Source organism: Pseudorca crassidens, chromosome 15 (assembly GCF_039906515.1).
Source record: "Pseudorca crassidens isolate mPseCra1 chromosome 15, mPseCra1.hap1, whole genome shotgun sequence".
Taxonomy (NCBI): domain Eukaryota; kingdom Metazoa; phylum Chordata; class Mammalia; order Artiodactyla; family Delphinidae; genus Pseudorca; species Pseudorca crassidens.
Window position 1 is genome coordinate 83,498,693 of NC_090310.1, and position 23,914 is coordinate 83,522,606.

At 53.6% G+C, this 23,914-nt stretch overlaps 1 protein-coding gene across 3 annotated transcripts in view; it reads right to left on the reverse strand.

Annotated features, from left to right (window-relative positions):
• Positions 1-1,363: 1,363 nt before the first annotated feature.
• The window catches only part of BMP7 (bone morphogenetic protein 7), a 91,240-nt gene continuing 68,689 nt past the window's right edge, over positions 1,364-23,914 (reverse strand). Inside the window, exons 4-7 of one of the 3 annotated variants that reach the window (XM_067708578.1) lie at positions 14,009-14,206; positions 9,208-9,284; positions 7,690-7,800; positions 1,364-1,735 (exon numbers count right to left, since the gene is read on the reverse strand). In XM_067708578.1, coding sequence (XP_067564679.1) covers positions 1,619-1,735; positions 7,690-7,800; positions 9,208-9,284; positions 14,009-14,206 — 503 coding nt within the window. In that variant the 3' untranslated portion in view covers positions 1,364-1,618. Of the gene's footprint in view, positions 1,736-3,907; positions 4,536-7,689; positions 7,801-9,207; positions 9,285-12,842; positions 13,112-14,008; positions 14,207-23,914 lie in introns of those variants that run through there. The other 2 variants (XM_067708577.1, XM_067708579.1) reach the window with 2 other exon arrangements.

Genomic DNA, 23,914 nt, shown 5'->3' on the forward strand with positions numbered 1-23,914 from the left:
GGATGAGACACGGAGCTGCAGTGCTCACACAGCAGCGCGGATGGCGGCCAGGGGCATTCTGAGGACCACAGTGCTCTACGAGGTCCCAAAACTCTGCAGCAGGAAAGTGGGGGCAAGGCCTCAGGAGTGGGACGTGTAGCTTCATGACGGGGGGCCGAACGGTGCTACCCCAAAAGATATGTCCACATCCTCGTCCTTAGTACCTGGGAATGTGACCCTATTTGGAAAAAAGGTCTTTGCAGATGTCATTAAGGATCTCAAGGTGAGGAGATCATCCTGGATCATCTGGGTGAACCCTAAATCCGGTGACAAGTGTCCTTGTAAGAGACATGCGGAGGAAGGACATAGAAAGAAGCCATGTGAAGACTGGCGGAGATTGGAGAGATGCAGCCACAAGTCAAGGCTGCCGGCAGCCACCAAAGGATGGAAGAGACACGGAAGGTTCCTCCCCTGAAGCATCTGTAGGGAGCGCGGCCCCAATGACACCTTGAGTTTGGACTTACAGCCTCCAGAACTGGGAGGATACATTTCTAGTTTTTTAAATCACTAGTTTGTACTTTGTGAGGGCAGCCTCAGGAAATTAATACACTCAGCTTCTCCAAAAGATCTGGACAGAGGGAAGGACCCACATGTGAGAATTTTCTAAGCAGATGGCCCCAGTGACCACTGCTGACCCTCCCAGGCTCCCAGCAAGGTCCACACACTACCGTCACCAGGCAGTGAAGCAGAAATCAGAGGTGAGGCAAGCTATATGTACAGCAGGCAGGGCTGGCGGGCCCAGCCAGGGGGGAAGCTAGAAGTTCGGCAACATGCTCACAGAGGAAGGTCCTAGAGCTGCTTGGAAGCAGGAGGGAGACCGAAAGCCTGAGCCTGTGGTCCAGGAACTTGGCACGGATTCAGGGATGGACGTAAGGAATTGGGGAAGGTCATTTGGAGAGGCAGGGCTGGGGGCCGGGAATCCCCACATTTCGTGAGCAGACCCAGGAGACTAACTCAGGTGAGCATGGGATCGAGGCCAGGCTTTGGGTCCCAATTCCAGTCCCAGCAATTATTAGCCGGTGACGTTGAGTAAATTCCTTCACTTCTTCAGGCCCTGTCAGCACGGCCAGCAACGATGTCAGGCCAAGTGGTGGGAACCACGGTCCCTGACAGAGGTGCTCCGTAAGTGGGACAGGGAGGAGAGGCACCAACGCAAAATGCTCCAAGGTAACAACGAGCAAGAGAGGTGGAACCAGGAAGGGCAAGGTGAAGGCCAAAGATGAGGCCACCTGCGGTGCTGCAGCCACAGACACGCCTGCCTACAGGGGTCCAGCTGGAAAGGGGAAAGTGAGCCAGAGATGAACAAAAGGCTTCTCCTCTGCCCCCAAAGTGCATGGCTCTTTCAGTCCAGGCTTTACTTTCCTACTCTTAATAGAGACGTGGGTACAAATCAATAAATACCTACAATTTTTAAAACAGCAACTAACATTCGCACCTTCATGAGACAGACAACAGGGAGCAGTGGAGACTGTGGCAACAACTGCTCTTTGGCTCCAGCCGGGAGCTGCCACGCAGGAACGGGGCCCAGGGTGGCCAGATCTGCAGACTGCTCAAGGGAAGGCAGAATCTGAGGTTTTTTTCACCCCAATCTTCTAAGTTTCAAAAATGTGTTGGCAACGAATTCAACCATGCAGGAGGAATAAGATACGTCTGCAGGCTGCATCTGGCCCTCTGGTTTGCAGCTCTGGTCTTCAGCCTGGAAACAGAACAAAAGCTAGATCACGCATCAGGACAATGACAGGAGGGTTTGGAAATCACAGGGGCTGGAACTTGTTAGGAGCGGCTGCTTCATTTGAGACAACAGGGCAAGAGCAAGCAGCCGGCCAGGGAATGGGCCCAGATTCTAACCACCATCAGGTGACCTCAGCGTGCACTTCAAAGCGGAAAGGGACCCAAGACGCTGCTCCACGCTGCACGGCTGCATGCTCCTGCATGCACAGCGGGCCCCTGGCTACCTTCACCGGGCCCGCTGTGGGCCACCTATGGCTCAAGCCGGGAGCCAGCAGCAGCCCCTGAGCCGCCGAAATAATTTGCGCTGGACAGTGCTGGCTCCGGGGTCCGTGCTGCTTTAAAGTTTTGGGTGTACACTCCCCCTACCCCCACGACTATTTCTTTTTCTTTCTTGTGCCTCTATTTTATTGGGATGACTAAATCTTTCAACTATGTTAGCAGTAAACACAGCTAATTTACCCCCTGCCTCTTTGAAACAGCTGCTGACAGCTGCACTGTAATTCAATCAAGGATCTTTGTAGTCGAGCCTACCAAATTCACATTTGTTGTTTGGTTCCATCTCTCCTGCCCGGAGCCCCGCACAGCTGCATCAAATATTGACGAGCGTCCCTCTCTCCCCAGGGCCTGAATGATAAACAGCGTGTTAATGGTGGAGGCCAAGGCAAAGAGTTCTCAGCGCACCAAGAGAACTCCGATATCCAGGCGCTGAGAGAAAAAACAACACAGACATACACAGGCCCGAAACCAGAACCTTTTTATTTTGTCTATTTATACAGCATTTTCTCTGAGGACTGCTCTATGCAACGGCTGAAGGTACATCGGTCTGACCATTAATAAATAGTCTTAAATAAGAAAATAAACAGGTTGGAGGGAAGCGAGTAAGCTCATCGTCCTGAACAAGGGATTGGAGAGGGTCTAAAATGAGCTTCAGACGGACATAAATAATTTCTTTGTTTAGTAACAACTATTTACATGCTTCAGTGTACAAATGATGCGAGCCAGATGTCGGCTGGGGTATACGTGGTGACAAAACTTGCACCAAGAGGGAATCACAGCAAAACCCCCAGATCTGTCAACAGACAAAACAAAATGTAACAAAAACACCGACTCTTCCCCATTGACCAGGCAGAGTGAAGGCTGCAGCCCAAGCTACTGAAGAAGAAAACATAAAAAAAAATGAAAACAGCGTCCCTGTGTTTCCAGGAACCAACTCAATCAACATGGAGAAGCAGTTTCCCACTAGACCAGATCCCAGGGGCCACAGGCCTCACCGGGATAACCCTGTTCTCTGTTCACAGAGAGCCTGGTCGTCTCCAAGGCTGCACTGCAGCTGGAGGCTGGGTGCACGCCATTTAGGGGACCCACCGGCTAAGGCAAGGGAGGCTCACGCCAAGAGCCGCGTCAGAAATGGCACCTTCGAGTCAGGACACTCTCACGACAGCTTCTGGAGGCTTCTGTTTGAGATTCACATCTGCACACCCTGCATCCAGCAGACCTCCCACTGTGTCACCTTTCCCTTACTTCAAGGGGCCGATCCTTGTGCAGAGTCCTCAAAAAGGGGTCTGCGAACGAAAAGAGGTGACCACGGAGGCCCTCATCAGAGCCCAGACTCCAGGATGCTGCTATCGATGACCAACGGAGGAGCTGGCTTGGGGGACTGACGGTCCCCCTGCCCACCCACCCCTGTTGAAGGCTAGCGTGCTTCTGAAAGTAGGGCTATGGTGGCCGGAACTCAGGATCAAGCTGCAAGTTCTGTCCTGAGCTGTCCGCCTCCATCTGCCAACCCTCCCTCACTTCCTACCATGGGAAGCGTTGGAAAACCAATTCCAGGCGTCTGCCGGTGCTTCACGTGCCTGTTTTAATTTCTGCCACCACGCACTCAGCTGAATGATGGAACCTATTTATTCTTCAAGGTCAACTCCAAGCAGAAAATTTCCCTCTCCCCTGCTGGCCAAATCTTGGCTTCTGGGTGAGTTTATGTAAACAGTGGGCCTGGGCAAGCCTCAGAATGAAACCGGAATGGCACGGAGAGGGGGCCTCCCCTCCCTCCGCCGGCCACAGCTTCTGTTTATGAAATCAGAGTAAACCAAGAAATGGGGATAAATTGTTTAGGAAAATATATCTCTACCATCCTAACCATTTTCATTCATTCGTTTTATTGTGACATTTATTACAGGGACTTCCGCGTTAGTCTCCCTCTCGCACAGAGACGAACGTGCCCACCCCTGGCCGCGGCCCCTTCCCCCCGCTGCTGGTGGCCGGGCTGAAGGGTGTCATCATTACCCCTGGGAACGAGTCGGTGCATAGCTGAGACTTCACAGCCAGCGATCGGGGCCCAGCAATTTTTCTTGATATATGTTTTCCCTGTTAGGTTTTTCCTGCAGCAGCTTGTAGGATCTTGTCTGTAGGATGCCAACGAAAAACGGATCAAAAGCCATCTGCCTCTCAGATTCCTTAACGCTCCTACAGCGCTGCAGCTGGAGAGGGGGACGGGAAGGCCTCGCGAAAGGCAGCTGGGCTGCGGGCTCCTCGCCGAGGTGGTGGGAGACGCTGGGCGGCGAGGGGCCCAGGATCTGGAGAAACGTGGCCCCGAAGCGTCTGACTTCCAGGAGGGGCTAGTGGCAACCACAGGCCCGGACAACCATGTTTCTGTATTTCTTCAGGATGACGTTGGAACTGTCATCGAAGTAGAGCACGGAAATGGCATTGAGCTGCGTCGGAGCACAGCAAGGCTTGGGCACCGTTTCCGGGTTGATGAAGTGCACCTGGAACACACACCAAAACGGTGGCAGTGGTGAGAGCCGGTGAGTCACTCCTCCCTGGCCTCAGTATTCCTAAAAGGAACAGGTACTGCTTGGACAAAAGTCCCCCACAGGTGACACTCACCGGTCACTCCCAGTTCTAAGTGTTTCTGGGTAACTAACTCAGTTCTGGGGTTATTCTTGATTCACAGATGAGAGAACCAAAGCATAGAGGGTCACCCAGCACATGGCTAGGAAGACACTTGGGGCCAGGATGTGGGGCTGTCCTGTGCACGGCAGGATGTCTGACAGCATCCCTGGGCTACACCCACTAGAATTCGGAGGCACTCCACCCCACCCCCGCATCGTGACAACTAAAAATGTCTCCAGACATTGTCAAATATCCCCTGGGAGGCAAAACTGCCCCAAGTGGAGAACCACTGGGCTAGACGAGGGTTGGCCTGCAGGCCGATCCCTGCTCCACCGCCTGTTTTTATGAATAAAGTTTTATTGGCACACGCCACGCCCATTCATCTACACGTCATCTGTGGCTGCTTCTGCTTCTGCATTACACAGCATCTGTGGTGAAGAGGTGCAGCACAGACTTTCCGCTCTCGAGGTTGAAAATATTTACTATCTGGCCCTTTCCAGAAAAAGGTTGCCAACCTCTGGGCCAGACCTGTCCTGTCCAAGAAAACTATCACGCAAACCACATGTGTAATTTAAAACGTTCTAGTAGCTACATTTTAAAAGGTGAAAAAGAAAGAGGTGAAATTAAACAGTATATTTGCTCTAATCCCAGATTTCAAAAAATTATCATTTCAACGTATACTTAGCATAAGGAATCATTAATGAGATATTTTACATTTTTTTTATACTAAGTCTTCACAACCCAGTGTGTATTTTGTAGTTGCAAAACATCTCGATTCAGACTGGCCACGTTTCAAGTACTCACTGAAGAGGCACCACACAGAAGTGGTCACTGTATTGGATGGTGTGAGTCTAGACTATATTAGACTGTTCTGCATCTTAAGCAATAAAAATGAGAGGCAAAGAATTTGGGCAAACCCTTGGGTGGACGTCCACAAGAAAGGAGAAGGTCCAGAGGTAAGAACGAGGAAAGGAGTCAGCCAGTTGCCCAGGTTTATTGTTCCGTCTGGCTCGTGGGCGCCTATGCACCTTACAGGTGGTGGGGCTCGGGGACAAACTAATTCAAACGTCGGCAGCGGCCATGCAAGCGCCACGGATGACCAAACTGGGCCAGGAGTCAGACCATAGGGGACGGTGAGGACCGGGGCAAACCAAAGGGAGATGGACACAAGCTGCCCAAAGCCAGTGCGATCGGATGTGCCGAGTGCTCAGGCCAGCTGTCAGTCCTGGTTTGTTTTTATGAGAAACTTCCAGGTTTCCAACACACCACGTGGGCCAACCGGAAACCCTGTGGATGACCCTCCGCCCCCAAGCCCCAGTCTATGACCTCCCACGTAGGTCAGCGTGCTTTTTAAACTGTTTTTTATGTTTAATCTCAAACCTTACAAACCTAAACCTTCCCCCATCTCCCCCATCCTTGAATAATGTTAAGGCAAATCCCAGATGTTAGCTCACTCCCTCTGTATTTCATTAGGGCTCTCTAGAGCGCAGGGATTCGCCTCCTTTGCAAACACGACCTTCGTTTCAGAATCATCAAAGGACTCATTCTGATCCCAGAGCTTTCTGGTGAATTGCAGATGGAGAGAGTGTCACAGGGCGGCCGGGCTTCTGCTCCGTGGGCAGGGCTCAAAGAAGGGTGGAGGTGTGCTCCTGGCAGCCTGGGAGACACCCCCGTCACTCTGGTCCTCGGAGCAGGACAGAACAGGGGGACGCTGGCACGGGGGACAAGTTCAGGCCAAGGAACAGGCTGGGGTGACTCTTCATTTCCAGCCTGAAGACCTTCAGTCCTGAATAGGGCTTCAGAGTTTACTGCTGTGGGAGCGGGGGTCCTGGCAAAGCAATGCTTCAAAAAAGAGGCCTTCCCTCAAAGGGCAGAGGCTAATCCAAATAAACGGAACAGGGGAGCGAGAAGTAACACACGGGGCAGGGACAGGGAAGAGAGAGGCAGGTTACTAAGCAAAAGAAGCACAGAGCTCTGCAACAGACAGACCCGTGGTACAGAGGAGATGGGCCTGGGTAGTGAGCTCTCTATCACTAGAAGCATTCAAGCCAGAGAGGATGACCAGTTGTCAGGGAAGGCCCAGATCATGTTCACAGCAAGGAGGAAGATAAACAACGTCTCTGAGCCTCAGCTTCTAAGCTAAAGAACAAAGTCTCTAACTCGTATCACTCTTGTTGTTGGTAAAGTAGTAAAAATAACATCTGTTGAGTGTCCTCTGTGCTGGATACCCCGTTAAGAGCTTTAATTGCATCATCACACTGAATCCTCCAATGACCCCGTGAAAGTTCAAAGAGCCCCATGGCTGCCCCCCATCTCTCTACCCCATTGTCCTGTTTGCCACCTTCCTGTCGTTCCCCTCTCTGTTCTCCCTGAAGTTCCCGCATTTGTTCACTTGACTGTTTCCCTGCCTGGAAAATGAGGCTCTGAGTGCAGGGACCACGTCTGTGATGTTCCCTGTATGCTGTTCCCTGCAGCGTCCCCAGCTGTCAGCGCAGGGTCTACATGTAGGAGATGCTCAATAAACACCCTTGAATGGCTGAATCACAGAGTTCAAGGCCAGGAGGCAAAGCCACGAGCTCTGGGAGGGGATGAGCCCTCAAGCCTACCCGACCTGGAGGAAGCCCAGACGTTGCAGGGCCTGTGGATGTGGATGCTGACGACCAGGAACAGCGGTCGCCTGACGGACGCAGGGCCAGGGCGCCCGCCGTTACGCACAGTGGCCTTTACCCACGATACCTTTAGGAGCCCACGAAACTGTTCTAACTGCTTCTAAAATTAGGAGAAATAAATGCACTCTAGGGTTGAAGACATACACGAAGATTATAATACATGTTATTAACTATAATTTCTAGTCTTGTTTTATGGAGGTAGGGCCCACGAAAGCAAAAGTGCCCTGGGCTCCTGAAAGCCATGACGTGGTCTTGGCCAGAGACCTGCTGTGGCCCCAGCTCGGAGGAGCACGAGGCGGGATGTGGTGGCCCTGCTCCCCCAGCTGCCCACACCCCGGCCGGCGCGCAGGCCACTCACCAGTGTCTGCACGATGGCGTGGTTGGTGGCGTTCATGTAGGAGTTCAGAGGGAAGGCGCACTCCCCCTCGCAGTAGTAGGCGGCATAGCCTTCGGGCGCTATGATCCAGTCCTGCGGGAGAGAGCGGAGGACGAGGCGGGGGGCGGGTTCAGAACCACGTGGAAAGTGGGAGCCGCAGGGTCCTGCCCTCTAGGTCGAAACATTCCTCCTGTGGGCCAGACTCCGAAGCTCCCGGAGGTCAAAGGCACGGCCCACCTCCTCCTGTGCAGCTTGGGCTCCTACAGAGGCAGCCTTCCATGGTCCCAACAGACTGCAGAGTGAGGGAAAGACCACCGGGGGCTGGGCTGAGCCCAGAATGAACACTTGCTCTTCATCGGAAGGTGGCACAGAGAGGGGTGATTAGGGTGGCATCAACCTTACCCCTGCTAGGTGGTAACCCGTGGGCGGTTTGCTTTAAACAAAGCCTCCAGGCCTCACTTTACCCACCCAGGAGAGACGTGACAGTATAGCCGACCCAGCACAGTGCCTGGTACACGTGTGCGACTCTATAAAGGACGCACGTGGTCGGGTTAGCACAGAAATGTTGTGCTAGCAACACATATGCCCCTCAGGGACTCAAGTGCATTTGGGGCTCTGTTCCAGCACTAGGATGCAAGCACGGCCTGCGCCTCTTAGACCATGGATGCTGTCATAAGAGTGAGGACAAAATCACAGGAGGACTCCAAGCCGGCTGTGTGCACAAGTGCCCTGGGGGTGTATCTGAGGACATGATGACCTGGGAAGAATCTGGACCCTCCCACTGAACTAGAAGCTCGCTGAAGGGAGAAAAACAAAACCAGTGGCCTTGAGGATCTTACGATGCCAACACCCTTTCCGGGGAAATGTGGGCTCCGTGAGGGCAGGCACATTGCTATGCCCAGGGCTGCACCTCTAGTGCCTAGAAAAGGGCCCAGAACGTCATAGATACTCATAAATAGTTGAGATACTCTTTTTCTAGGATTCATCCCCTGCCCTGCTCCAGTCAAATGATTCCAGAGGGACAGCCACAGTCCTAGGACATGACCCCAGCCCTAAAACAGCTGATTGGTTCAGGAACAAGCACCTGACCCGAGCTGGGCCAATCAGCACCTTCTCTGGGAACTGGAATCACAGACGGGGGAGGGAGAAGCAGACAGGGCAGAGGGTGGCAGCCTGCCCTCCAGGCAGCTGGATTCCAGCTCACGGACTCGGCCACGTCTGAGGGAAGCAGCCAGTGCAGGATGCAAATGGGGTTCACGTGGAGAACGAGGTTCAGAGTCCACAGTGTTTGGGTTTCTGGGTCTAGCTTGAGTCTCAACCGTGTTTCTGCTCTTGGGTTTCATGGGGTGTCCCTAGAGCCTCTAGTTAGGACGCGATACTGGCGTCTCAAGAGATGAGAAACACGGCTCACTGCACATGCGGGACCCAGCCCCACCTCCGGGGGAGCCCACACTGGAGGCCTCACACATCCGGGGCCGATCCAGCCACCGCCGCCCTTACCTGCCAGCCCAGGTCCCGGAAGCTGACGTACAGCTCGTGCTTCTTACAGGCCTGCCTCTGGTCGCTGCTGCTGTTTTCTGAGGAGCGGCACCGGGGGGAGGAAAAGGAAATACACACAGATTAGAGTTTCCTCAGTCTAAGACAGCGGTGTGATCCCAGCAAACTCTGAAAGCTGGAGGGTGACCTTCCTGACACAGAAGCCGTTCAAGCACCTGTAGCCTCAAAACTCATTTCCATCCCCAGCAAACGGCCTCTGTAAGGGAGGCCCCCACGCCCCCGTCTCTCTCACGCAGTCTTAGCTCACAGCTCTCTCTGGATCCCTCTGTGGACACTGTTTTCTCTTGTTTGGATGTGGACGTCTGCGTGGATTCCGTGTGGGAGTCCATCTCCGTCCGCATCCCACACGCTGGCTGCAAGAGACTGCTCGGAGGGGTTGCTTCCACTCAACCTCACTTTGTGAGGCCCGCCCACCTCACGATGCTCAGCCCCGAGGAGCGGGCAGCAGGAGACACGGACAGGGCCTGGGACAAACCCCACCATCGAGAAGGGCGAAAAGTCAAGCCCCACTGACCTTCCAGAAAAACAATACTGAGGTTCCTCTGAGGAACGAAAATGATGCACTGGGGTTTTCCAGAAGTATGTAAAGTTTGTAGGAACTTTGGGTTAGGAATTGAGCCCTTGTAAACATGTAGGAATCTGTTTATCTCTCTCTTTGTGTCTATGTCTCTCTCTGACACACACACACACACACACACACACAGCTGCCACTGTACAACCTCCCCTGAACCCAGAAGCTAGAGGGATTCATTTTTTTTCTTAACCACGACCTGTCTCTCCTCCGCCTAAAACTTCCCAGGGGCTTCCTATCAGCCTTTTTGAATATCCCCAATTGTACATGTATCTTTATATCTAGAGTTCAGAAGAGCAATTTTTAAAAATGTTAAAACCAATGAGGAAAGGACACAATTGATGATGACAGAATTGCATGTGTCTTTCTAGGAGGGATCCTGGCTCCTAGGAGACACTCAGGACAAGTGAGAGGATCTCAGTGAGGGGGGCCAGGACTGGGGGGGGGTGGGAACAGCCACCTTCGGGTATCTCGGGCCCTCATTACCTCGGGGCCTGGTATGTCATTCATTCATTCATACAAATTGTTAATGTCTACAGATTTGCAGGTGCTGTTTTGGGCAGTGGAGCTACAAGTGTGAACAAAACAAAGCCCTGCCACTGAGGGGCTTATCCTCCAGCGAGAGGCAGATAATGACCAAATGAGGAAACACCAATTCCATTCCATCTAGATGAGCGCCGTGGAGGAACTAAGGGAGGAGAGGAGGACGGGAAGGGCGGGCTGAGGGGTCTGTGCCATGGGCGCTAACCAAGGCCTTCCGAGGAGGTGATGTTCTTCATGTAAGAACAAAAGGAAGTGAGAGGGCGGGCCAGGGAGGAATCCAAGGGAGGAGGTCCCAGGATGAGGAAGGAGCAGGATGGAGAGGAGGGTTAGGAAGTCGGCAAGAACCAGGACAGGAGTGGCAGTTGGCAGAGGGACGGGCAGCAGGCACTAGAGCCTTCCAGGAATGAGGAGGCAGGACTGGGGTCAGCGGCCGGCGGCGTGCAGGGGGGAGGTGTGCTTCGCTGGATTGAGCTCCATGGCTGGGGTGTGGGGAGGTTAGGGAGGATGGAGCAGGAATGGGGAGTCCTGGGCCCCCCTTCCCCACTTTGGGACCTAGCCTGAGGGCCTTGAGATAGAGAAAACCAGCTGCAGGGGTACTAGGGCTGCTGGAGGGCCAGGTGGTCACCAATATACAAAGGTCAAGCTCAAGGGAACCATCAGAGGCGAGCCCAGGAACCTCCTGGACCATTCACTGTGCCATATGGAAGACACAGACACTGAGTGGAAATCCAGGAAGGCCTCCATTGCTGTGGCCATGCCTGTGGCCCCAGGCGGCCACCCCCCAAGCCTTCTTCCCCTCCTTCCTTGTAGGGAGGCAGAAGGTAGAGGGGAGAGCGGGGGAGTAGCCCTCAGCCCAGTGATGTTGTGTGAAGCAACCTGAACAAGACAAAGGTCTGAGCACGTTAGCCTAGGCCAGGGATGTGGCAAAGAAGCTGTGCGTGGAGGGCCAACACTGCTGGCTGTTTGTTGCCTGAGTAAAGGAGGATCTGAAGCTTTGTGTGGGCTCAGTGAGAAGAATGTGCCAGGATTGATTAGCAATGTCTGCCATGAGCAGAGGAAGGGCGAGTAGGGACCTTACTGCCACTTTTCCCAGCCCTGTCTGAAAACAAAGCAATGATACGTGGCTTCATGTTGAAGCCCAAGGCCCAACAGACCAAGGACAAGAGCAGCTCATGAAGCTAGTTGTGGGCATATCAGTACGGGGTGGGCCCTGGCCCTGCCATCAGGGACCTCAGACACCTGGGTCCTTCAGGCCTCCTTGGAACGTGGCTGCTCCAGGAAGAAGTGGTTGGAACTCCTATTTCACTCTGACCTCTTACTAGCAGAAAGACGAGGAAAGGGAAGAAAAGAGATGCTCAAGAAGTAGAATCCTAGTTCCCCTGTTCCTCCTGTCCTGCCCACCATCCCAGGCCGCAGCGGCAGGCAAGCAGGAGTGGAGAGGCAACTGCTCACCCACCTCCGCAAACCCGGCCAGAGCAGCTGAGAAGTTACAACCGGTGCTGGGACTCAGCTCCCACCCCCGTGGGTCATCTGGTGAAAATGGCTAATGACTAGGGAGTTGGGTCCAGTCGTGGGTGAGAGGCAAGTGGAAGGGAGGCGAGGGACCCAGTTTCTCGCCCCAAACCACACGGTCTGAAGAGCAGCGGAAGGCCTTTGCGGGGTGGGACTGGCCTGCAGGACGTGTCTCTCTAGCACACAAGGGCTGCCACAGCAGAGAGGATTCTACTCATGTGGCCCTGCAGCAGGATTCCCAGCTCATCACAGGAGGCAAAGCACTTCAACCGGGCATGTGTGTTCAAACACACACTCGGAGATTCTGGTTTACTAAGCCTGCAGTGGGGCCCAGGCTTCAGTATTCTTTTAAAATTAAACTCCCAGGCAGGGTTTAGGTGAACTTCAAACAGGGCCAGGAAGTAGAAATCCAGAGCAAGGAAGTAGATCCCAGGCAAGGTAGAACAGCTGCCACGTGAGACAGTGAGAGCTCCGTCCTGTGGGGTTATGTAAGTGCAGACTTGATGGGGGTCCTCACCAGAGGACGCAGTGGGGGAAGCTGAGTGTCCAATTTTAAGATTTTGAGACCAGTCCCTCCCCTTTCACTACCTCGGTTAGACCGTTACACCTGACAGACCTCCGAGCCACGGGAGTCTCCGCGGGGATGACGTTTGCTAGCCCTTCCTGCCTGATTGATATAGAAAAGCCTCTCATAAATCTTCCTATTCCAACCCTCCCTGAGTGCCCTGCCCTGCTCCCCAGCATTCTCAGAGCAGCCAGAATTAGCTTCTTATCAACCCCACCCCGAATCATAGCTGGAAACTCTGCAAAGGCTTCCAAATTTGCTTTGGATGAAATTCAAACTCAAGATGTGGCTCCCGAGAGGACACTTGACCGTGCTCATTCCCCAGCCCAGCCACATGGCCTGCCCCCCTCCACCCTCCCTCCCAGAGCTGCCCCGAAAACTCCCTCCACCTGCAGGTCCCACTGCCTGCAGCGCTGGCCTCCTGCCCACCGGGCCTGGCCCCTGGGGCACCAGCTCGCCTCGGAGCTCTCAGCTGGCAAGTCTTCTCTGAACCACCCCCTCAAGAGTCCCTCGTCACCACGTTCCAACTCCCGGGCCTGGTGTCAGTGTGGCTGTGAATGATGGCCGCCTCCTGCCCATCCTGAATCATCTCTGCACCACGGCTGGGCTTTCACTGGTGAATCCCAGCCCCCAGGAGCCCAGCGCAGAGGAGGCTCCTAACACAAATGAAGAGATTCAGTTGGGCTTTGATTTGGGGGATCACAGATTCCCTCGGAGCAGCCTAAAGAATAACGGATGCACCTGCCAGAAAAGAATCTAAAGATCCTTTTAGATTCAAAAGCTCTGCACACAAGCTCGGAAGCCACACGTACCCACTAGTACCCACCCAGCAGGATGCCCTGCTCTCGAAAACGTCACCAACCGCAGTAACTGTAATTTTCTTTTTCCTCGAAAAGGAAAATGAACAGAAATTTCAAAATTGTCCAGGTAAGGCAGAAGAAGCCATTGACAATATAAGTGAATCTGAGGGTGGCGGCCGCTTTCCCACCTCGCCATCACCCTTCTAAACACCCCCCATGTCTCCCCTCCACGCTTCCTCCGACCAGCCCCAGGCCTCTCCCAGCTCACGATGAACCCAGAGCCGGGACGGCTCCACAGGAAAATCGTACCGGCCGTATTCAACAAGTGTTAAAATTTGCCATGAGTTTCAACTGTTTTTCACTTGAAGAAATAAAACTAAAGATGCAGCACACTCCCCCCTTTTCCTCCTCCCCGCTCCCGGGGCAGCGGCCTCCCTCCCTCTATTTATTTGGAGCTATTGTTTCGGCCGCTTAGAAATTTACATGATTGGCATCTTGTTACACTCATGTTTTGCTACTTGCATTTCGAAATGAATTTATGACACAATTTATACCCGGAAGACGGTGAGCTCTGGGGTGGAAGGGATTCTGTGGGCTGTGCTTCCTGCTGCATTGGTTCCAGAACCATCTGTCAAGCACATGCGTGCATTCTGAGTCCCACCCCAGCTGGGGTCCCACAGGGGGCCCCCTGTGGGCTCCTCGAGGGCGGGGGGGCGGGTGTCCACGTGTTAACCCTCCCGCCCCCAGGCGTACCTGCGACGTTGGCCACCCGCAGGGCTTCCTGGTTCTTGGGTGTCTTGGAGCGGTTCTGGCTGCGCTGCTTGCCCCCCGTGGAACGGGTGCTGCGGAGGTGGACCTCGGTGGCCTTGAAGAAGGCCACCATGAAGGGCTGCTTGTTCTGGGGCCCCTGCCGCCCGATCAGGCCTGCCAACTTGGGGTTGATGCTCTGCCCTAGACAGGAAGGAGTCAAATGCACAGAGGAGCGGTTACAGGAGAGGCGGTTAGTGGGAAGGGCTGCACAGACTCCGTTTCATCCGAGGCTCGCGATCCATCCGCGCGCCCACCACTCGTCCATCGCAAGTGTGGCCTCAGCTCTGACCCTAGCCAGGTTGCTTTAGAAGCTTGGAACACAGTGGGAACCACAGAGAGAAAATTCCCTGGCCCCTGGGTGCGCCCACTGGTGGGGAAGGCGGCCAGGAAACACGCAGGGCAGGGAGCCCGTGGTGATACGTGTGTGGAGACAAACGGAGCAGGGGAGGGGTAGGACGCTGATGTCTGCAGAAGGACTCCAGCTGGTGGAAGTTCCACTCGCATCTCATTGGCCAAATCAGGTCATGCGATCCACCTAAATTCAAAGGGTGGGGTCAGTCCCGCTTGGTGCCCAGGTGGGTGGGAACAGTCACAAGCAGCCCCAGTGACTGCCACCTTCTGCGCGGAGGGACCTCTTGAGCAGAGAGGTGGGTAACAGCGAGGGAGGGAGCCACATGTCAGGGAAGCGGGCAGTGCAAAGGCAAAGGCCCGGAGGTGGCGGGGGCGCAGTGAGAAAATTGGCCTCCTCTTGGAGCAGAGACTAAGGGTGAGAGGGCCGGGGGAGTTCAGGGCAAAAATGGTGGGCACAGCAGGGGGCAGAAGCAACGCAGGGCCCTGGGGGCATCAGCGAGCCCTTTACCTTTATTCCGTTTACTCCCGCAACTTCATGTCCACCCAGAACCTCAGGATGCGACCTTATTTGAAAATAGCATCTTTGTAGATGTAATTAGTTAAGATCATACTGGATTAACGTGGTTCCTAATCCAATGACTGGTGTCCTTGAAGGTCACGTGAAGACACGGAGATGCACGCACACACACACACACACACACACACACACACACACACACACACACGGCAGCCTTGTGAAAACAGAGCCCAAGGAACACCGACGGCCACCAGAAGCTGGAAGAGGCCAGGAAGGACTCTTCCCTGGCGCCTTTGGAAGGAGTGTGGCCCAGGACACCTTGGTTTTGGACTTGCAGCCTCCTGACCGTGACAGAATAAAGCTGTGCTGCTTTGAGTCCAGGACACACACCCTGTCTGCATGAGTGGAAACCACGGGGTGTTCGGCTGAGGAGTGGGCAGCTGCAATTGTTTGTAAAAGACCAACCCAGGCCACTGCTGGAGACTGAACTGCAGGGGGCGAGGCTGGAAGTGCGAGTCCGGGCAGGGGCGACGGAATAGCGCAGGAAGACGTGACAGGCACTGGACGGGGGGCAGTGAGGGCAGAGGCGGCCGGAAACCCTCAGACCCTCGATGGTTCATTTTGAAGTTCATCTTTAGAATTTATTTTATTTTCAGTGTCTTGTTTTGGAATAATTACAGATTCACAGGAAATTGTGATACAAATGTACAGGGAGGCCCCAAGTACCCTTCAGGAGGTGGGGAAACCAAGGCGGAGGGTAGGGGTGGGGAGAAGACCTGGGAAGTGGAGGACAGAGGACAAAACAGTGCGACTGAGCAGCTCCTCTCTGAAATCCCCACCGGACGCACGAGGAAAACGGGCAGGGGACAGCAGGACATCCCAGCCCAGGCCTGGCTCCTGATCTAGGGGGAGAGACAGCCTTGGAGCCAAGACGTGCTCTGGCCCGGGGCCCGCCTTCCTGGGTTCACGCCCCACCTCTGCCACTCAACACAGATGCTCCTCCCAGCAGAGCTCTGCACGCCGGAAGTGCTAACCACCAGCTAAGGGCAGCGGTCCAGGCCGGAGTGGAGACTGCACCCCGGGGAGAGCGTGTAGCTGGACAAGCAACGTGAGGACCGAGCCCAGATGCCCCGTCTCCACCCGAGAGATCCGGGGAATGCGGCAGAGGCTGTGCACGAGTGCCCGACGGGGAAGGATCTGGAAGAAGCTTGAACAGGAGGAAGGGGGATGCCGGGAGGATGTGGGGCTCTGGATTCTGGGGAAGAAGGCGGATGAAGCAGTCATAGTGTCCTGTGCTCTGCGGGCGGGTCGAGTGTGACGGGGGCCTAGAACAGGCTACCAGCTCCGGCAACGATGAGACCATTGGCCAGTATATACTTAACATCACATCTGGTGGTGATAAGTATTCCAAAGGAAGGTAAAGCAAGAGGACAAAGAAAGCCCATCTCACTCATGACAAAACAGCTCAGAGAGGCTGAATAACTTGCCCGAGGACACCCAGCTTGGAAGCAGGGAAGCTGAATCTGAACCCAGGTGAGGCTGCTTAACCACAACAAATACGGTGCCTGCAAGTTGGGGGAGAAGAGTCAGAGGTCAGCGAAAGCAGTGCTTCTGAAGGCCCTGGGCCCGTCCACATCTGGAATCGGCTTCACCTGGAGCCTTCCAGATGGGCCAGATGTCCCGAAACCCAGCCTCCCAAGGACCAGACCAGCATCGGGGGTTCTCTCTGGCTGTTTAACAACAAATGTTTAAAGAGGGAGCTCTTCCACTCACCACTACTTTACCTTAGTCGCTTTTCATGCCGGCTTTCCTGCATTCTTTAGTGGGGTTTCCTCGAGTTCACCCATCTATAATTTGAATGATTCTATAAAAGAAACCATTAAAGCCGAGCCCTTAGGAATTGCGTCCCCCCCGGAAGGCTTTTAGGGCAAAATAAAAATGCCTCCCTGAAAACCTGATCCCGTTCCAGATCCAGTAAACCCAAGCACTGGGGGCAGTCGCTGGGCATCTGAGGGAGGGTGTCTGGCTCGATCTGGCCACTGTCAGGACAGGCACGTCCAGGGACGCACAGCCTCAGCTGAGAAATGGGCAGACAGAAAGGAAAGAAGAGGGTCTCCAGGGGGTTGAAACCCACATCTGCTGCTGACCAGCCTGTGTGGGCTGAGAGAGGGGAAGTCACGTGCTGGGGCCTCCATTTCCTCATCTGTGAAATAGGGATGATGCCATCTGTCTCACCCATGCCCTCTTTTTTTCTACCCAACCCAATTTTTATTTAGGCAGCCGTGCCTTAGAGTGACTCCAGCCTGGCTATAGAGGGCAGGACCTGCGGCCTTATACGCGGCAACCAACCCTCCAGCTACAGCGACTGGTTCAGGAGTGGGCACGTGACCCAATTTAGTCAATGAATGGAGCACAGGTATCCTAGAAGTTTCCAAGTCCAGAGCAGCCCTCTCTTTCCCTGGACAGGATTGAGGGAGGAGGGATGGAGAGAGTCCCAGAAACAGCTACCATCTGGCAACCACGAGTAGACCACATTTCCAAATGGGGCTGACCTGCTGGAGGGAAGAGCAGAGAGACAAACAGACACGTGATCTCTGGTGGTATCACCGAGCCACTGGATCACACCATTCCTGAAGCTGAATTCTTGCCCCGGCCAGCCAAACGAATAAACCCCTTTGATTGTTCAGTCCAAGTTGCCATTTTAGGGTCATCCTTGCCCCTTTTTCAGAGGCTGGAGAACTAGGGAACAGGGTAGCAAGCCATCTTGGGCCTGGTAGAGAGCAGGCACTCACAGGGCAGGTACGGATCATTCCCCTTCTATCACCAAGTATGAGAAAAGATGAGAGCTTTCAAGGTAAAACTGTCACCACAACAGACGTTCACCTTCAACAAAAAACAGGGATACGGAAAACTACAGTGAAATATCACTTCGCTCCCACTAAAATGGCTAAAATAAAGGCAGACAAAAGACAAGTACTGTTGAGGATGTGGAGAGAGTGGAACCCTCTTACACTGCTGATGGGGTTATAAAAATGCCGCAGATGTTTTGGAAGACGGTTTGGCAATTCCTCAAAGAGTTAAACGGAGAGCTCTCATTCGACCCAGCAGTTCCATCCCTAAGTACGTACCCAAGAGAACTAAAAACATAGGTTCGCAAGTGCTCACAGCAGCATTATTCATAATAGCCAGACGTGGAAACAACCCAAGTGTCCATTAGCTAATGAGTGGATAAAAAAAACACGGTGTATCCAGACAATGGAATATTATTCTCCAGAAAAAGAAATGAAGTACGGATCCACGGTACGACATGTATGAACTCTGAAAACATTATGCTACGTGAAAGAAACCAGTCACCAAACATCCCATGTTGTATGATTTCCAGAACAGGTAAATCCATGGAAACAGAAAGTAGATTAGGGGTTGCCAGGGCCCAGGAGAAGGCAGGGAATGGGGGGAGTGCTAACGGATAGCAAGTCTCTTCTGGGGATGACAGAAATGTTCTGGCATTGTTTAGTGGGATGGCTGCACAACAAGGCGAATGTACTAAGAAGTACTAGACGGTACACTTTAAGATGGTGAATTCCATGAATGTGAACTGTATCTTAACTTTTGAAGTACATAAATTACAAAAAAAAACAGGAGTAGGAATGACCCATCAACCAAACCCCGGGGGATAGTTTTTGCTAATAAACAGTGTAAGGATGTCCGTCATAGTGCCCGGCACTCGTGGGCTCCTGAGGACCGTTTACGAAATGAACAAACGTCTCCTGTGCCAACAGTGGGGCGAGAGCTCACAGCCCAGCCAGCCCTCTCCACGGCCCCACGGGGCAGACATCGTGATGTCACTTGTCAAAGAGGAACAGGCTCCCGCGATAAAGGTCTTGCAGCAGGTCAGTGGTGGAGCCAGTATTCGAACCCTGGTCTGCTGGAAGCCGAAGTCTGAGCTCTCAGCTTCACACCAGTGTGTCCTGGGCTGCCCCATGTGCTAAAAAGGGGTCAAGGTTCCCCAACACAGGGTGGGAGCTGCATGTGAGCTCGGAGGTTCCCCTGGCCCAGGACCGCATCTCAAAGAGCCACCTGGAGGTGGAGAGGAGACAGCTTTCTCCCAGGCTGGTCTTCACCTCCCTGGTATTCCTTGAAAGGTCAACTATGCGACCACGGTCATTTGGAAGAATGTGGAAAGAAGGACCCTGAACTGAGTTCATCCCCCCGGCTTCCTCTTGGGGTGGGAGGGTTATAAAAACTCTGCCTGGTGTCTGCAACCGGAGCAAACTGCAGAGAAGAGAGTGGGCCCTGCTGTTCACAGCCCATTTGGGGTTCTAGAAGATGCACTGACCTCCCAGCCATCCCCGGGCACCAGGACTGGCTGCAGCATCTGCGGGTCCCAGTGCAAAGTGGAAATGCAGGACCCCTTGACCTAATGTTATTAAAAATCGCAAGAGGGAGACAGCAGAGCATCAAACCCAGCATGGGGTCCTAGTACAGGGTCCTGTGCGGGTCACACACCCGTGAAGCCATTCCCGTCATGCACGTATAGACACACGGAAACACGTGTGTGCAATTCCTCATAACTGAGATGTGTGTCCCTGCTGATTCACATAAACCTGGGTTGGGGGCAACGTACTGTGGGCATCTTCCCTCGTCAATGAAACACACGTTGATCTCGTGTCTTGCGGCTGCAAAGGGGCCTCGCGTCTGGAAATCCCTTTGCCTCATCCTCTTCCGTCCCAGGCTTGAACAAACAACTTGTTTATCCATTTAGCAGTTCAGTCAACGATTCATGAAGCCCCCTCTGTGTGCCAGGCACCGTGCCAGGTGCGGGGTGACAGCCCCCAGGAGCTGACCAGAGAGGGAGATGCGCTCAGGGGCAAGGGGGGACTGGTCAGGGGCCGGGTCACGCGGGGCCTCGGTTCATGTTCTAGGTCTGGCAGGGGGACGTGGCCAGAGTTCTGTGATGAGAGGCCCCCTGGGACTGGTGTGTGGCGAACAGATAGGGTGGGGAGAGAGGAAGCCATGTGGAGGTCCAGAAACCAGCCCCATCCCACCACGCCCGCCTCTGGACCCCCGTAACGCTCAGGGCGGCCTCTCGGGGCCCTGCACACATGTCGCCTTCCTCCAAAGGCTCAGCAACTCAGGGCAGGGATGGTCCCCTTCACCCACCGTCCCTGCACAGGTGAGAGCTCTAAGATGGGGCCCAAAGCACGTTCGCCAAGCAGGAGATCGCAAACACAGCCGGCCTCTCCACCGGGCACCGGGCGTTTGGGTTGATGATCCTCTGGGGCGCCGTCGTGGGCACTGTAGGATGTGCAGCAGCGTCCCTGGCTGCTCCCCAAAATGCATCCCCAAAATGTTTCCCGACCTTGCCAAGTGTCCCTGGGAGGCAAAACGTCCCAGGTCGAGAGCCAGGTGTTACATAAACCCTTCCTGAAGTAAGGCAGGCAGCAGAGACGTGCGAAGATATGTTACTGTGGTCAAGGTTTTCGCTGCGCAACCCACAGACAAAGTGGTGCTTTGTTACGACAGGATAATTAAATGAGGGGGTGCGGGCATGAAGTACCAACCAGCCACCTAAACAATTCACTCATCGATTTACCAATATTCCTGGCTCACACGCCCCGGGCCCAGCAAAGCTCTGCGCCCTGGGGGTTACCACGGGGACAAGACAGGTCCAGGCTCTCGTGGGACGGACAGAAGGGAGGGCTGCCAAGTGAGGGGCAGAACATGATACAGTGTGATTCCACGTGGGAGAAAAGAAATTTGAAGCATATACCAACAGATGTGGATATGTATATACAGAAAGTTTATTTCTGTTTTAATACTCCCACAAAGGGCAGAGAAAGGTTACACTGGGGGAGAAGACGTGTGGGTTAGCTGAGAGAGGAATTCCTTTTCATTTTATGCTGTTACAATATAAAGGCTTCACTTAGCACTTGCAAGTATTTGTTTGGATTATTTGTATTTAAACCTCCAGAGCAAGCCACACTGAATAGGGAGCCAGGCCAAACGTATCAGGCAGAGGGGCTGAGGTGGGTGAATTCATTCATCTAGGCAGGAAGAAAAGATACGCGTAATATCTGAGCAGAGGTCTGTATTTTTGAAAAAGATTTATATTCTAGACAAGGATTAATAGGTTAAAAAAACCCTGAAGGTTTGCCCAAGGATGGGATTATCCGATTTTGCAAATAAAAATACTGGATGCCCAGTTAAGTTTGAATTTCAGATAAATGAATAACGTTTGCAATACGTGGGACAAACTTATGTTAAGCAATTATTTGTTGTTTAATCTGACATTCAAATTTAAGCGTGCATCTGTATTTTATCTGCCAAGAGGTGCTCCTTAAGTCAGGATAGAAAGCCTTTCCTGGCCTGTGATGGTAACTGACCCTGCTACACTGTAGCAACCATGATGGGGTCTCCGGCCCACCCAACAAGCAGGTAACGACTCTGCTGATTTCTTCATCCTTAGGATTCATGGCTTTGCCTCTAGCAGAGTGAGTGCTTTGCTTCTGTTCCTGTTTTCTGGCTTTTCTTAAATCTTAGTTTTCAAATTAACATCTAGTAAAATTGACTTTTATTTGGTGTCCAGATCTGTCCGTTTTAATGCGTGCGTAGGTTCATGTTAGCACCACTTCTCTCAGGATACAGAGCAGCTCCTGCGTCCCAAAGAACTCGCTCGTGCTGCTTTACCTCAGTGCATCCAACCAGGGGTGAGCCCGCCTCCCCCTCCACCCCAGGGGACACTGGCAACGTCTGGAGACATTTTTGGTTTTCGCAACTTGGGGCAGGGGTGCTACTGGCATCAAGCGGGTGGAGGCCAGAGATGCTGCTAAACATCGTACAGTGCACAGGACGCACCCCGTCCCGACACACACACAGAGCACGCCGACAGTGCCGCGGGGGAGAAACCCTGCTTTCTCGGTCACCCCCTCCCCGACTCCCAGACTCTCAACGACTGACCTGTTCTAATCCCTACAGCTTCGCATTTTCTAGACATTTCATATACATGGACGCACAGTCTTTGTCGTCGGCTTATTTCAACCCACGTGTCTTTGGGATTCACTCGCGGTGCTGCATGTTTCACGGTCCACAGTGTGGATGCACGACGTTTGGTGGCCCAGTCACCTGCCGAAGGACACCCGGCTGCTTCCAGTGTGCGTAAGCATGAACATCATGACGGACGTTCCCGTACAGGTTTCTGTGTGGACCTACCCTTTCATTTCCGTGACGTGAAGCAGAGGTGAAATCCTTGGTGTGGCCTATTCCCCACAGTCTTCGCACACTCGAGGTGTCCGTCGGTGCTGGAATCAACCCGCCTGCCATCTGGAGAGACCGGGGAGGCTGCAGAGCTGAGCCGGGAAGGTCCGCCCCAGGAGCGCGCCCGCCACCGTGCCCAGCCCCGTCCTGCCTGGCCCTCCTCCACCGAAGCAGGCTGCAAAGGAGACCCTTCCCAGCCTCCTGTGCCGCTCCTTCTAGGATGGGTGCTGCAGGCTCCTCCTAAAGAGGCAGAGAACAGCCTTCATCCGGCCCCTGCTCCCCTCCTCCAGGCTTGGGCACGTGGAGACAGCCACCTGCCAGCGGCGCTAAGGTGAGTCTCCAGACACGCAAGACGGGGGCCGGGGGAGAAGCCCTGCCTGCTGTTCACACTCCAACCAGGCGTTGATAACAACAGCCCGTGGGCCAAATCCAGCCCACCGCCTGCTTTTGCAAATAAAGTTTTATTGGACATTTCTCTTTCTCTCCAGAGAAAGAGAAATATGCGGAATCAAAAAAGAAAAAGAAGAAGAAGATACAAATGAACTTATTTACAAAACAGAAACAGACTCACAGACTTAGAGAATGAACTTACAGTTATGGGGTGGGGCGGGGGAGGGATAGTTAGGGAGTTTGGGATTGACATGTACACACTGCTATATTGAAAACAGATAACCAACAAGGACCTACTGCGTAACACGGAGAACTCTGCTCAATATTATTTAACAACCTAAATGGGAAAAGAATTTGAAAAAGAATAGATACATGTTATGTATATAACTGAATCACTCTGCTGTACACCTGACACCAACACAACATTGTTAATCAACTATACTCCAATATAAGATAAAAAGTTAAAAAAGAAGCTTTACTGCAACAGAGCTTTGAACACCCGTGCACATACGTACTGTCCGCTTTAACGCATGTATGTACTGCCGCTGTAACGGTCGAGATGAGGAACCTGGCCAGAGAGTGTCTGACCCGCGAAGCTAAAGCCTTTACTATGTGGCACTTTAGGGAAGGCGTTTGCTGACCTCTGCTCTAACCAGCCCCAGATCCACTGAATTCTAGACTTGTAAAGAAAGCCATAAAGTGTCCCGATGAGATAAGATGCCTTTACTATCTATTATTTGCCAATGAACGTATTCCTTGCAGAGAGGGTTCTGCCCGTTGTTGGTTCACAGCGAAGATTACTGAGTGTGTGCTCTGTACCAGGCACTGTGCGGAGCCCACCCCCTGCACCGCTCTCGGGCAGGACTACTGGCCCCACATTTACAGACGGGGAAAGCTGGCTCGAGGCTACGAACTTGACCCCCAAACCTTTGCCGAGGGAAGGTGGATGGAAATGCAGAAAGGAGAGATTGCCCAGGCCTGGATGTGGGCAGCCTACGGGGGCCTCCAGGGGTAGGAAGGCTCCACCGAGGCTCTGAGGGGAGGCCCTTCCCAGAGGCGAACCAGGTGGGCAGGGGTGTGGATACGGGACTCTGGGAAGTTGAGCTGAGGACAGGGTCGAGCCAGTGCATCGGGCCACCACTAGCAGGCCTGGGTGGCCCGGGCAGAAAGAGCATGCCCAGTCCAGAAGAGCCCCGGAGCAGCCAGGGAGCACAAATGGGGCCTCTTAGGGAAGGAGGGGATGTAACTCGCCCAAGAGAGGGTGGCATCTTGGTTTTCTTGTGGTCTTTCTGTTTTCCAGGGCTAGAGCCATCGGATGCCCCTAGGAGGCCCACAGC